General features: G+C 42.6%; 1 protein-coding gene across 50 annotated transcripts in view; it reads left to right on the top strand.

The window, feature by feature from the left end:
* shot (dystonin-like protein short stop) overlaps window positions 1–12,500 on the top strand; it is a 956,738-nt gene that overhangs the window by 802,659 nt on the left and 141,579 nt on the right. For all 50 annotated transcript variants that reach the window (XR_011392260.1, XM_070087199.1, XM_070087187.1 and 47 more), the window contains 2 exons: window positions 4,985–5,078; window positions 10,260–10,366. Coding sequence is in view for 49 of the 50 variants with exons in the window: in XM_070087199.1 (XP_069943300.1) it covers window positions 4,985–5,078; window positions 10,260–10,366 (201 nt within the window). In the remaining variant the exon portion in view is untranslated. The remainder of the gene's footprint in view (window positions 1–4,984; window positions 5,079–10,259; window positions 10,367–12,500) is intronic.

The raw sequence follows: 12,500 nt of genomic DNA, 5'->3' as shown, positions 1-12,500 counted from the left end.
GGTTGTGCTCGTTCCCTCAGCCGATGGCCACTAACTCAACCGTTGCTCCCCTTTTTAACTACCACCGCCCTCTTCAGCCTCCTCTTCCTCTTATCTGCTCCCCCCCCCCCCCCACAAAAAATAGCCTTTCGCCAAAACCCTTTACCCCCTCCATTCCTAACTACCCACTGCTTCCCACCGGTATTGACTTGCATTGAACATAAACACCGGTGTGTTGAGGCGAGCCTGGTTTTCCTAGTGCGATGACAGTGGCTGTGTACACTCACCTGCGTGGGTATGGGTGTTTGTATATGTGGGGGTGGGGTTGTCGGTGTGTGTTTATGGCTCTGTGACTGACTGTCACTGAGCTATTTGTTTCAGACCCCGCCTCCTAAACTTCTTTGAAAAATTTCACGGGTTTCCGTTCTACTGGGTCTTGTCACAGTTACTGTGGTAGCTGTGTATGGAGAACCTCCGCCATTCCTTCGTCCAAGTCGTTCCACTTTTCGGCCACCTTACATCTCGGGGGCTGAAATGCGTCTTCAGCTACCACCCGTGTTCCTCGTCATCCTTTTCTTAATTCAGTGTCTGCCCCCCTTCTCCCGGCGATCCGCCAGCAGGAACAACGTGGTTGACCAAGCAAGCACCAAACAGGCCTGGCCGGGCTGCTGGAGTAGGAAATCGCGAAACCCGCCAGTTATCTCAAAGGTCGCCATAAGTCTTCCTTTATACCCCTCTTCGGCAAGATCAACAGGTTCAATTTTTAAGCCTCGTATTGCATTCCTCTTCTACTGGTACTAGTCTGGTTGCGAACTTTTGGACCTCTTTTGGACGTAAACATGCCTGATTAGGCGTGGGCAGCATGCAGGGCCCGCATACTCGATGATTGCCAAAATATATGTTGCATGCAAAGTTTTGAAGAATTTTTGTATTAGTTTCTGAATGCTTTTTTAGGTTTTGCTGATCTTCCATATGCCGTCATGGTTATTTTTGTGGCTGTGGAATAACTTTGGTTCTTTTTTAACCTTTGATGTTATTTTTTCAAATTGTTTTTAGCTTCCCTTCATGTTCATTATTCTGGCTTTTTCTCTTGTTTTCCAATTTTCTGGGGGTTCATATGCTCCATATTTCTTCCAAGCTCCTTTGCTTCTCTCATTAGCACCTCTATATTTCCGGTTGAATCATGGCTTTCTGTTTGTTCTTCGTGCTTAGTATAAATCTTTCTTTTGTCTCTTGAATTTTCACTCTATGACTTCTGGCCTTGTACGGTTTTTCCTTTCATTATAGTCGCCCCTCATGTAGTCCCATTTTGTTTCTTCCATTTTTTTTCTCCATTTTTATATCTACTAGTTACTCAATAAAAATAGTACCCCATAGTAACTGGCAGCTCGTGGTTCCCCACAAGTAATTTCAGTTATGTTATACTTTCTTTTATTGTTTCCTTCATTTATTGTCTTTGAAAATGCATTACTGCTTTAATTTTTTTGGTCCATCATAGTTGAAATGTTGAACTCTTCATACTACTAGTACTAGGAGTTAAACTTTTCTTCTTGCTGTCAGCCACTGCCTCCAGTGTGTTAATCATTATCCTGCAGTTCTGATTCTGTCAACTTTAGTAGTGGATGTATCACTGGTACTGTTATTTAGATCATTCCAGACGTAACGGTGCTTGTTATATAATCTCTAAAATCCCGTTTCCGGGTTTCCTAGTTTCTCAGTTTTCTAATGATTGCTGATCATAAGTGTTGCTTCTCCTTTATTTGTCATTTCTTACTATTTGGTAGCCCTCTGTAAATATTACATTTGGTATTCTCGAGTTTCGCCTCTGTAATAGTCGTAATATCAGGGTTTTCGTCTCATTCACAACAAACATTTGGTGACGACTCGACATTTGAGTACCACACTCGTTCTTTTATTTCAAATTGTTATTTGGGCAGGCTTACTTGTTTTCTCCCTCACTCCTGGATATAAAGCTTCTGTGAAGTGCTGGGACATTTCCTGGATTCTTTCCCTTTGTTGATCTACCCTTTTCTGAGATAGGTGGCTTGTTCATTTCTCTTTCTTTTCTTTTTCCATGTCTCCCTTTGTCTTTCTTTCCTCCTGTCTGGTCTTTAACATACTGTCTTGAATTTATGCTTACTATGTTCCTTATTTCTTACCTTGTAAACAGATTTCGCAGGTACAGGTCTTCAACTGTGCATATGTTACTACCCTTCAAAAAATAATTTTCCTTGTCTCGCTGCCAACTCTGTTCTTCAATCAGATTTCAATATTTTGTTCAATGTGTCGGCTTGCCGTCCTCTCATGTTCTTAGATCAACCTGAACACCATGTGTTCTGTGCCTCGTGTCCTTTATCTTTTTTTTGTATTCCCTTAATTCCTCAGGATTATTTACCATTTCTACTTTTTTCTCTTTCCTAACCGTTATATATTGGCTATTCATAAATTTTACTTTCCGATTTATGTCTTTCTGGTCGGTCTCCAGTTGATTGTTTATTTCACATTAAAGGTCCTTTGCCAAATTTTTGACATAACCCTAACTCCACTAGACTTTGAGAAAGCCATTGACAACATGCCCATGCACTCATCCCCAGGCCCAGACTCTTGAAACTGTGTTCATTAAGAACTGCAAGAAACCCCTCTCCCGGGCTCGTATGCTATGGAAGAGCATAACACAAGTGAGATTCCACAGTCACTAAAAACAATGGATATAGCCCCACTCCTTAAAGGTGGCAGCAAAGCAATAGTTAAGAGCTGTAGACCAATATATCTAACGTCCCTTATCATAAATATCTTAGAGATTTAAGAAGCAGGATTACAAACAACTTGGATTCCCTACAGTTGCACAATCCAGGGCAACATGGGTTCAGAGCAGAGCGCTCCTGCCTGTGGCAACTACTGGATCACTATATGGTCTTGGATGTTCTGGAAAACAAACAGAATGCAGATGTAGTATACACAGATTTTGCAAAAGCCTTTGACAAGGGCGATCATGATGTAATAGCTCACAAAATGCGTGCTAATGGGATAACTGGCAAAGTGGGCAGATGGCTCCTCAACTTTCTAACCAATCGAACACAGTAGTGGTAAACGGAATTGAATCGGAAGCTGCCATAGTAAAGAATTCTGTTCCACAAGTCACAGTACTCGCTCCTATCATGTTCCTCATCCTCATATCAGACATAGACAGAGGTGTAAAGCATAGCACCGTATCATCCTTTGCAGACGATACTAGGATCTGCGTGAGTGTTATCCATCGAGGACATGGCAAATCTCCAATGGGCAACGGAGAACAATATGATGTTCAATGAAGACAAATTCCAACTACTCAGTTATGGAAAACTGGAGGAAATAATAGCTAGAACTGATGATACTACAAACTCTAATCACACAATAGAACGGAAAAGCAATGCGAAGGACATGGGAGTGGTAATGTCTGAGGGTCTCACCTTCAAGGATCATAACAGTGCCACTATCACATCTGTGAGGAAAATGATAGGATGGATAATGAGAACATTCAAGACAAGATGCCAAGCCAGTGATGATCGTTTTTAAATCTCTTGTTCTCCCTAGGCTGGAATACTGCTGTATATTAACATCTTCATTCAAGGCAGATGAAATTGCAGATCTGGAGAATGTACAGAGAACTTTTACTGCGCATATCAGTTTCCTCAAACACTTTAACTACTGGGAATGCTTGGAAGCACTTGACTTGCGCTCACTTGAGCGCAGGCGAGAGACATATATTATAATCTACACCTGGAAAATCCTAGAGGGACTGGTCCTAATCTACACACAGAAATCACTCCCTACGAAAGCAAAAGACTTGGCAGGCGATGCAATATAAGCCAAGTGAAAAGTAGGGGCACCATTAGTACACTAAGAGAAACACAATACGTGTCCAGGGCCCAAGACTGTTCAACAGTCTTCCATCAGCCATAATGGGAATTACCAATAGACCCCTGGTTGTCTCCAAGAGGGAGCTGGAGAGATACCTAAAGTCGGTGCCGGATCAGCCGGGCTATGGTTCGTACGTTGGACTACGTGCGGCCAGCAGTAACAGCCTAGTTGATCAGGCCCTGATCCACCGGGAGGCCTGGTCATGGACCGGGCCGCGGGGACGTTGATCCCCGGAATACCCTCCAGGTAGGTGTGTGGGGAGAGAGAGTAAGTGTATGGGAAACAGCTTACCTGGAGAGAGTTCCGGGGGTCAACGCCCCCGCGGCCCGGTCTGTGACCAGGCCTCCTGGTGGATCAGAGCCTGATCAACCAGGCTGTTGCTGCTGGCTGCACACAAACCAACGTACGAGCCACAGCCCGGCTGATCAGGAACTGACTTTAGGTGCTTGTCCAGTGCCAGCTTGAAGACTGCCAGGGGTCTGTTGGTAATCCCCCTTATGTGTGCTGGGAGGCAGTTGAACAGTCTCGGGCCCCTGACACTTATTGTATGCGTTGTAGGTATTTTGTGGTGTTGGACTGGGCATAGGTAAAGTAAAAGGACACAAGTGCAACTAATGTGACATTTTATTGTGGCAACGTTTCACAGTTAGTAACAGCTTGACGAAGCTGTTACTAACTGCTTGACAAAGCTCCTGGAGAGCGAAACGTTGCCACAATAAAATGTCACATTAGTTGCACTTGTGTCCTTTTACTTTACATATTGTCGGTAATTCTACCAACATATATACAGTCTGTGGGTATAGATGTTGTGGGTGTTAATGATGGTGCTTTGAAGGAATTTTGTAGTCTGTTCAAGCGGAATATATTCTAGCAGGCCTGACAGATTGAATATTCCTCCAGTACTAAGGGGTTCTTCGTTAAGATTATGATTCGGTAACCTTGCATACACTACTAGTATTGTGCGGTGTGTGCATCTGTGTGGGCATTGAAAGGTCGTGCCGGTTGATGTGGTTGTTGGATTAGTGTAGGCGTTGAAAGGTTTAGGGTTTGGGGATGAGGGTGTGGGTGTATAAGAGAACTGATGATATATCTTTGCCTCCCACAGGAACGCCAGCAAGCCGGCCTCACTGAACCGCGACCGTTTGGACGAGCAGCTGAGAGAGCACCGTCAGCTCCACGCCGACATCATGTCCCACCAGGTACTGTTTTCTGTCTTTTTTTTCAGGATCTTGTGCTCTCATCTTCCCATTTTTCCCTAGCCACGTGTCTACCTGTCTTGTTCCTCTGTATATCACTTTGTTGTATCTTGAGTGACTTGTTGGGACCTTGTCTTTCTTGTGTGCAAGTACCTTCTGACTTGTACTGTTATAATATCTTCCATTCACTTGTGGTTCTCAAACATTAGTAATTCTCGTGCTCTCCATAACTTTGATCTAATCCAGCGCCCTTCCACAAGATATTTTATTAGCTAAAGTACCTATACGAGAATGAAAGTTCTCTTAAAATGTTATTTATCAATAGTTACACACACACACACACACACACACACACACACACACACACACACACACACACACACACACACACACACACACACACACACACACACACACACACACACACACACACACACACACACACATATATATATATATATATATATATATATATATATATATATATATATATATATATATATATATATATATATATATATATATATATTAATAACACTGCGACTCACCAAGGACTCGAACGCATGTCGTTTTGGCCCGCCTCATGGTGAGCTAAAATCACATGACGCTCTAACCCACAGGACCACTCAATCCGACAAGAATCACGCACCCAGCAGAGCTAGGTGTTTTACCGTGATCCAAGGACATGCGATGGTGTGGGTGCCTCAAAGCTCACCATGAGTCGGGCCAAAACGACATGGGTTAGTCCTCGGCTAGTCGTAGTTCGTGGTTACAATAAATAAATAAATAAGTATTTGTGTGTACACACCCACACACCCCAGGTACTTGTGTATGCACTTATTGCAAGTGTTTTACTGACCCCTTCTAGTGCTTGCCGGAAATTTTTTCTGTCTGACCTTTGGTAAAGGGCGCCGCCTCCTTACCCCACTATTAATAACCGTTGCCCGACACTGTCAAAAATACAACACTAAGTTGTTAGTGTACCTCGGCTGTGCTCTGCAACCGCACTTTGTTGTTTCACCAGAGCTCTTAATAATTTATCCCCATTTTCCTTATAAACCTCACTAATCATCCGGGGATATTTAGTTTAATATCCGTATTAAGGCAAGTACATGCGAGTCATGACCTCGTACCTCTCCTCTCTAGTGGTTTCAAGATACTTGTTCTTCACTTCCTTGTCTACCATCACCCACTTCATTGTCTGCATTTTGTCTTTGAACGGGATGGCGGTTGGAGTTTCCGCGATGATGAAGGACTTCTGATCCAAGAAATATAGCTACGCTCCTCTTTGGATCAAATATAATTCCTTCTATTTCCCAGGCTTAAGGGTTTAGCGCCTCCACTTGAACATATTTGATATAGCTGAACATTTAGAATCGCGGAATTTTCTTCCTTGATACTTGAGCTTGGCACACCTGGCCGTGTGTGCTGTGTGGCAAGGGTCTTGAGTGTATCTGCAACCCTCTCAACTGTTAAACCTCTAGTCACTGTGATTCCTATTGACGTAAGGGAACTGTCATAACAATCGCCAAGTTCCTGCTAATCAGTTCTACGAATTAATTACTTGTATGAGAGGGGGGGGGGTGCCAGGCATGAGAGCTGAGGCAACCTAATTTGCATACCGGAAGTGAGAGTATACTTGGGTAGCGGTGAAGGATAAAGCCAGGCAGGCACCGCTGCCCACTTCCCCTCGATTTCCTCCTGACCTACTTCCGGGTCACGACCACGTACTTAACACGTCTACACACGTTCCTACTCTGAACATTATTAGGTAAATAACTTACACCTGGAACCCATCATTTGCTATGCGTCTCGTCCAAACCTTCCCTACTGTAATCCTCCATCCCGACTTTATTTACTGCTTCTTTTCACCACTCTGTATTGCTCTCTCCTTTCCCTGAATTCACTCTACTCCCTCTAAAACCTCTTCATTCTGCCCTTACCCTAGAACACCACCTTCCTGTCTTAGCTGAAAACTCAACTTTTTTTTTTTTTTTTTTCTGTTTTAAATCCTCTTTGAGACCCGTCAGCTTTTTTTTCTTTCTTAGTTAAGATTATGAAGGACGCTTGATCCGAAGAATTGGAGCTACCTTGTTCCTTGATTCAAAATTTATTATTAACCATTCTCCAGGCGCTAAATGACTTACGGGTTTAGCGCTCCCAATGAATAAAAAAACACCATCGTTCTTTTTTCAGTGTTTATAATGTACTGTTCACTAGCTCATACGTGATAATAACTACCGTCCCCCGTCCTCTTCTGTTATACATTTACTAGGAGCTCTCTTGTACGTGTAAGTTGCACAAGGTAAGTAATACCGACAAATGGATGAAGACATACAACGTGTTAGGCATTTTTATTTAGAAGTTTTGCTTACCAGGCGCTTCTGTAATCCAATCAATTGATGAAGTTCGTAGTGATAACCTCTTGAAGAAAAGTTTTCCCTGTATTGTATGTGTGTTCTTTATACTCTCAAAAGTCTTTTAGTAGGCAGTGTTGGTGACACGTTACAGCTGTTTAAATATGGAAAGACTGAAGGACTCTGAAAGGACACTATTCAAAACGCAGGAATATCTTGTAGACCGAAAGAAACATGTGTAGTACCTGGCTGTTATAAAGTCAGCTGACCTTTTAAGGAACACAGTAAAGCAAATGTCATGAAAGTCAGGAAAATGATTAAGGTGGATAATGACAACTTTTAAAACAATGGAAGTAATGGAAATGATGACGCTTCAAATCACTTTTACTCTTTCGCTTAGAGTATTATGCAGGGCGAGAGAGAGTTCAGAGCTAGAACAAATACATTGACTGCCTGTATAGAGCACATTAAGCATTGAAATTACTGGGAAAGCCTCCAAGTTCTGAATATGTACTCACTGGAACGGAGGAGAGGAGTTTGTGTGTTTGTGGGGGGGGGGGTACGTACTGGGGGGCTTAGTCCCAAACCAGCACGCTGCTTTAACATAGTAGTGAGAGGGATGGGGGAAAATGTAAAATAAACGTGATGAAAAACAAGAGCTCTGTGGGCACAATAAGAGAACATTTGTATTAACATCCGTTGGTCCAGACTAACATCTTAGCAGAAGATATAAAAAACTGCTAGAATAAATGTAGACGTCTTGAAGAAACTCAAGAAGTACTTCAAAGTGCCATATCAACCTGGATATGTGGGCCAGGGAGATGCCAGATGTAAACAGACTGATTGGCCAGGCAAGAACCAGACAAGCCTGACCCAGGGCCGGTCTGCAGGAGTAGGAAAATTCGAAACCCATGGAATGTAAAACGTGAAGGTCGTAAATTGCCTCTGTAATGATGCCTCGTAAATCACCATGGTAAATTGTTCATTAGAAAATGTAGTTTGTACACTTTGTGGTTTGTTCTCTCTATATACTGTGATTATATATATGCTCTCGAATATATGGTGTCATCTCTGACCAATGTTGGTCAACCCGTTCTCCTAAAGCAATCGTAAATTTCTTAAACAAAATTTTTACGCAAATATATCGATATCCTTGATTTTGGTTAGGTTAGATTTTCGCTTGTAAGCAAAATATACTTTTTTCTTAGCACAACGCCAGCAAATGTAATAATACATGAAGGCTAAGCTTTTGAAGGCGAACATAAAAACGGATCTACCTTGCGGAGTGTATAATAGTCAAATAATCAAGTTTTCGTTCCTGTGTCAGTCACACACATGACGTTCTGAGTAAAGTGCTAAAATGAACTTGATTAGGAGCTTCGACTGTGTTGAACTCTTGCCTTGAACAATCCTCAGTGCTTAAGAAAAACCAACCCGCTCTGTTCTTGAGGAAGGTTGCATGTTTTCCCGGAAAACTTTAAAAGAAACAATATTTGCTAGGCACGAAAGCGACAAGGAGCTTCGTAGAATAATAATGAATGTCAAAAGAAATAGTTGGGTATTTCTTATGTGAGGAGAATTTTAATTATGTAAATAGAGGTGTTTAGTTATATTTGGCTGGCGAGCGCAATGTATGTCCATTAAGAGTAAAGTATGGAAACGTTAATACCGTCTGCATGATGGACGTGCTTGTGTTGATACCTTGTGGACCCGTTGTCAGGGTCGTGAATCATCCCCGTACCTGTTGGTAATGGTTCTGAATATCTCTTACTGTTTTTGAACCCACCCTGTGCTAGTTCTGAAGTTTTCTCCTGCACCTGAAGTTTGTGCCGGTTCGGAACCCTGATCTCAGTATTGTTGGTTTTGGTTCTGAACCGATCACCTCGGTTTATATTGACGTTGGTTCTGAACCCATCGCCCCATTTTTTCATTGTACTGGTTCTCAACTCTAATTCAGCAGTACAACATAAGAGGTTAACTCTTGTTATCAGTGTTGCAGTCTCCATCACGTGCCAGGATAGTCTCGCACGCTCTTGCATACCGCACCTCCATATCCAGTTACGCCTGACGGAAATAACATCTCTTGTAAATAGACAACCACATATATAGACCGCTAAACTAAAAGCGCTTATTTATTAAAGGTTTAGTGTTGCTATCTGGAAGACGTGAGGCAAGAGGTGTGTATATGTGTACTCGCCCAATTCACCTAATTGTGGTTGCAGGGGTCGAGTCACAGCTCCTGGCCCCGCCTCTTCACTGCCCCTTGAGCTTTATCATACCTCTTCTTGAAGAGCTATGATATGGAGTGTGTGTGTGTGTGTGTGTGTGTGTGTGTGTGTGTGTGTGTGTGTGTGTGTGTGTGTGTGTGTGTGTGTGTGTGTGTGTGTGTGTGTGTGTGTGTGTGTGTGTGTGTGTGTGAGAGAGAGAGAGAGAGAGAGAGAGAGAGAGAGAGAGAGAGAGAGAGAGAGAGAGAGAGAGAGAGAGAGAGAGAGAGAGAGAGAGAGAGAGAGAGAGAGAGAGAGAGAGAGAGAGAGAGAGAGAGAGAGAGACAGAGAGAGAGAGAGAGAGAGAGAGAGAGAGAGAGAGAGAGAGAGAGAGAGAGAGAGAGAGAGAGAGAGAGAGAGAGAGAGAGAGAGAGAGAGAGAGAGAGAGAGAGAGAGAGAGAGAGAGAGAGAGAGAGAGAGAGAGAGAGAGAGAGAGAGAGAGAGAGAGAGAGAGAGAGAGAGAGAGAGAGAGAGAGAGAGAGAGAGAGTAAATTAATAAATATGCGGTCGGTGACCTGGTGGTGCAGACGGTGTGTGTGACCTGGTGGTGTTTCTTCCCACAGGCGTCCGTGGTTCAGATCAACGACTCCGCCGAGGCTCTGCTCACCTCCGCCTCCAACGTCAGAGTAGCTAAGAAGATCGAGACCAAACTCAGGGAGCTCAACACAAAGTGAGTACACGTTTTCTTGTCTTGGAACTTGAGATTTCTTTTTACATGCTTAAATTGATTACTGCTTACCAGTAATCCACACAATTTGGAGAGTAAACTTTAGGAGTAGTTTCGAACCGTCTTGGATCATTATGAAATCGCAACATATCGCAGCATTTCATCTCCGAAATATTGAGCTATTTGTGAGTAGCCACGGTATTTTTTTTTTCGTAAATGAGGTAATTCAAGTAGCTTAAGTTTTGTCGATATTTATCCAGGTGCTTTTGTTTTTAAAGTTCTTAAGCAGGACGGTGGAGAAGTTTTGTATAATGCTCTTACATTTTTTTAGTACAATTTCAGGTCACAACAAGTGAGAACCGTAACTTCCACATGGTTGTAATAGCATATGAAAATTTAGGCTACAGGTTTGGAGAAACATGGCAGCAGGTTACAAGATTTAAATAACGACGACTTACAGTAGATGAATGTTAGGAAGTAAATATCTACAGCATTACAATAAGATTGCCTTGGCAGTCAATAAGGTAGTCTGGCTTCTGGCCGGGTTGCAGGGGTAGAACCTTCGAAACTGATCACAGGTAAAGTGTAAATTAAAGAATAAACATTGGGGGTCAAAGATTTGTATAGATTATCTGTATATGTGGCAGGTAGAAACTCGGAAGAAGCAGATAGTTGTGTGGACAAGACTTAAGCACACTTAGGCGTTATATCTTAGAATGTTCAGGAATATAGAATACTATCAAAACATATGAACAATATAAGCACATAATTATGGTTTGTTTCCTTTTTATAAAATAACATTTTGCAGGAATTTAAATAAAAAATTCATGTGGATAGTGATGCCTGAATGTTACAGCATAAAATGTTGAAGTTGATATCGCCAGTTGTATGTAAACTATTCATGAGTATGTTCACTCAGGGGATTGGTGGTGCTGCTCATTAAACTTCTCTCTCGGGCCAAAGATCTTTAAAAATTTCCCCTCCCCCCCAATTTGTGTATATTGGTTGTAGTTACTTTCGAAGTACATTGTTGATAAATGGAACTATCGTATTTACATACGGTAGTTCCATTTGCACTATTTCTTCTCTCAAAGTGGTGTAGTACAGGTGTCGCAATGTACTGGCTTATAGTATTTAGTTGCAGCGGTAGAGTCTGCTGGCCCCTCCTCTTCGCCGGTCGCTACTAGGCTCACTTTTCTTGCTTTGAGAGCCTTATCGTACCTCTTTATAAAGTTTTGTATGGATCCTCCGTCTTTCACTTCACACTCCAGGTCTTTGTGTCATACTTCTTGTTAATCAAATAACTTTTAGAAAACCAAGGTAATACGTCTAGGTTGTTGTTCTCATTGTATGGTGTATAACGTTTCCTAGGATGCTGCATGTTAAAAATTGTTAACTCCGATAAGATAAGCTAGTATAAGACGATCTGGTATAGACGAGTGGTTGGTGGTTCCTTCAGCTTTGTATCATATGACAGAACAGGCACACCTAAAGGTCGACACTATTTATTATATGCCCATAAATATTTTTAGCGAGGTTGGTAGATTATAGTGGATGTGTTCTCTGGAAGGCGGTGTCGTGTACAGGTGTACAGCAGGTGTGACAGTTGTACAGGTACAGCAAATGTTCGTGCGCGCAAGTGGGCGGTATCACCTGTGCGTGTCGTGAGACAGATGCCCCCCCCCACACGTGTGTGCGCGCGCGCGCGCGCACACACACACACACACACACACACACACACACACACACACACACACACACACACACACACACACACACACACACACACACACACACACACACACACACACACACACACACACACGCGCGCGCGCGTACGTGTACACAAATATTCGTCACGGATATTTTTAGTTGCAGGTGATTAAGTGTGTTCTCAAGCTGGTGTGGGTGTAGGTTGCAGGGTAGACGTCACCTTCCCGGGGTGCTGCTAACAGTACTCTGGCCACTTCAGAGTCACCTGCCTCACCCTTGCAACCAATATCAGTAGGAAGAAGTCCTTTGTGTTAAAAAAAATTGCCATTATTTTTAGTGACTTCCTAATTTCTATAGTATGATGCCTTTACAATTCATCCTCATTTTACAGCTTTGTTCTTCTAGACTACCACAGTAAATTTCT

Source organism: Cherax quadricarinatus, chromosome 21 (genome assembly GCF_038502225.1).
Source record: "Cherax quadricarinatus isolate ZL_2023a chromosome 21, ASM3850222v1, whole genome shotgun sequence".
Classification (NCBI taxonomy): domain Eukaryota; kingdom Metazoa; phylum Arthropoda; class Malacostraca; order Decapoda; family Parastacidae; genus Cherax; species Cherax quadricarinatus.
Note: the sequence above shows the minus strand (reverse complement) of the source record. Positions and strands in the feature narration are given on the sequence as shown.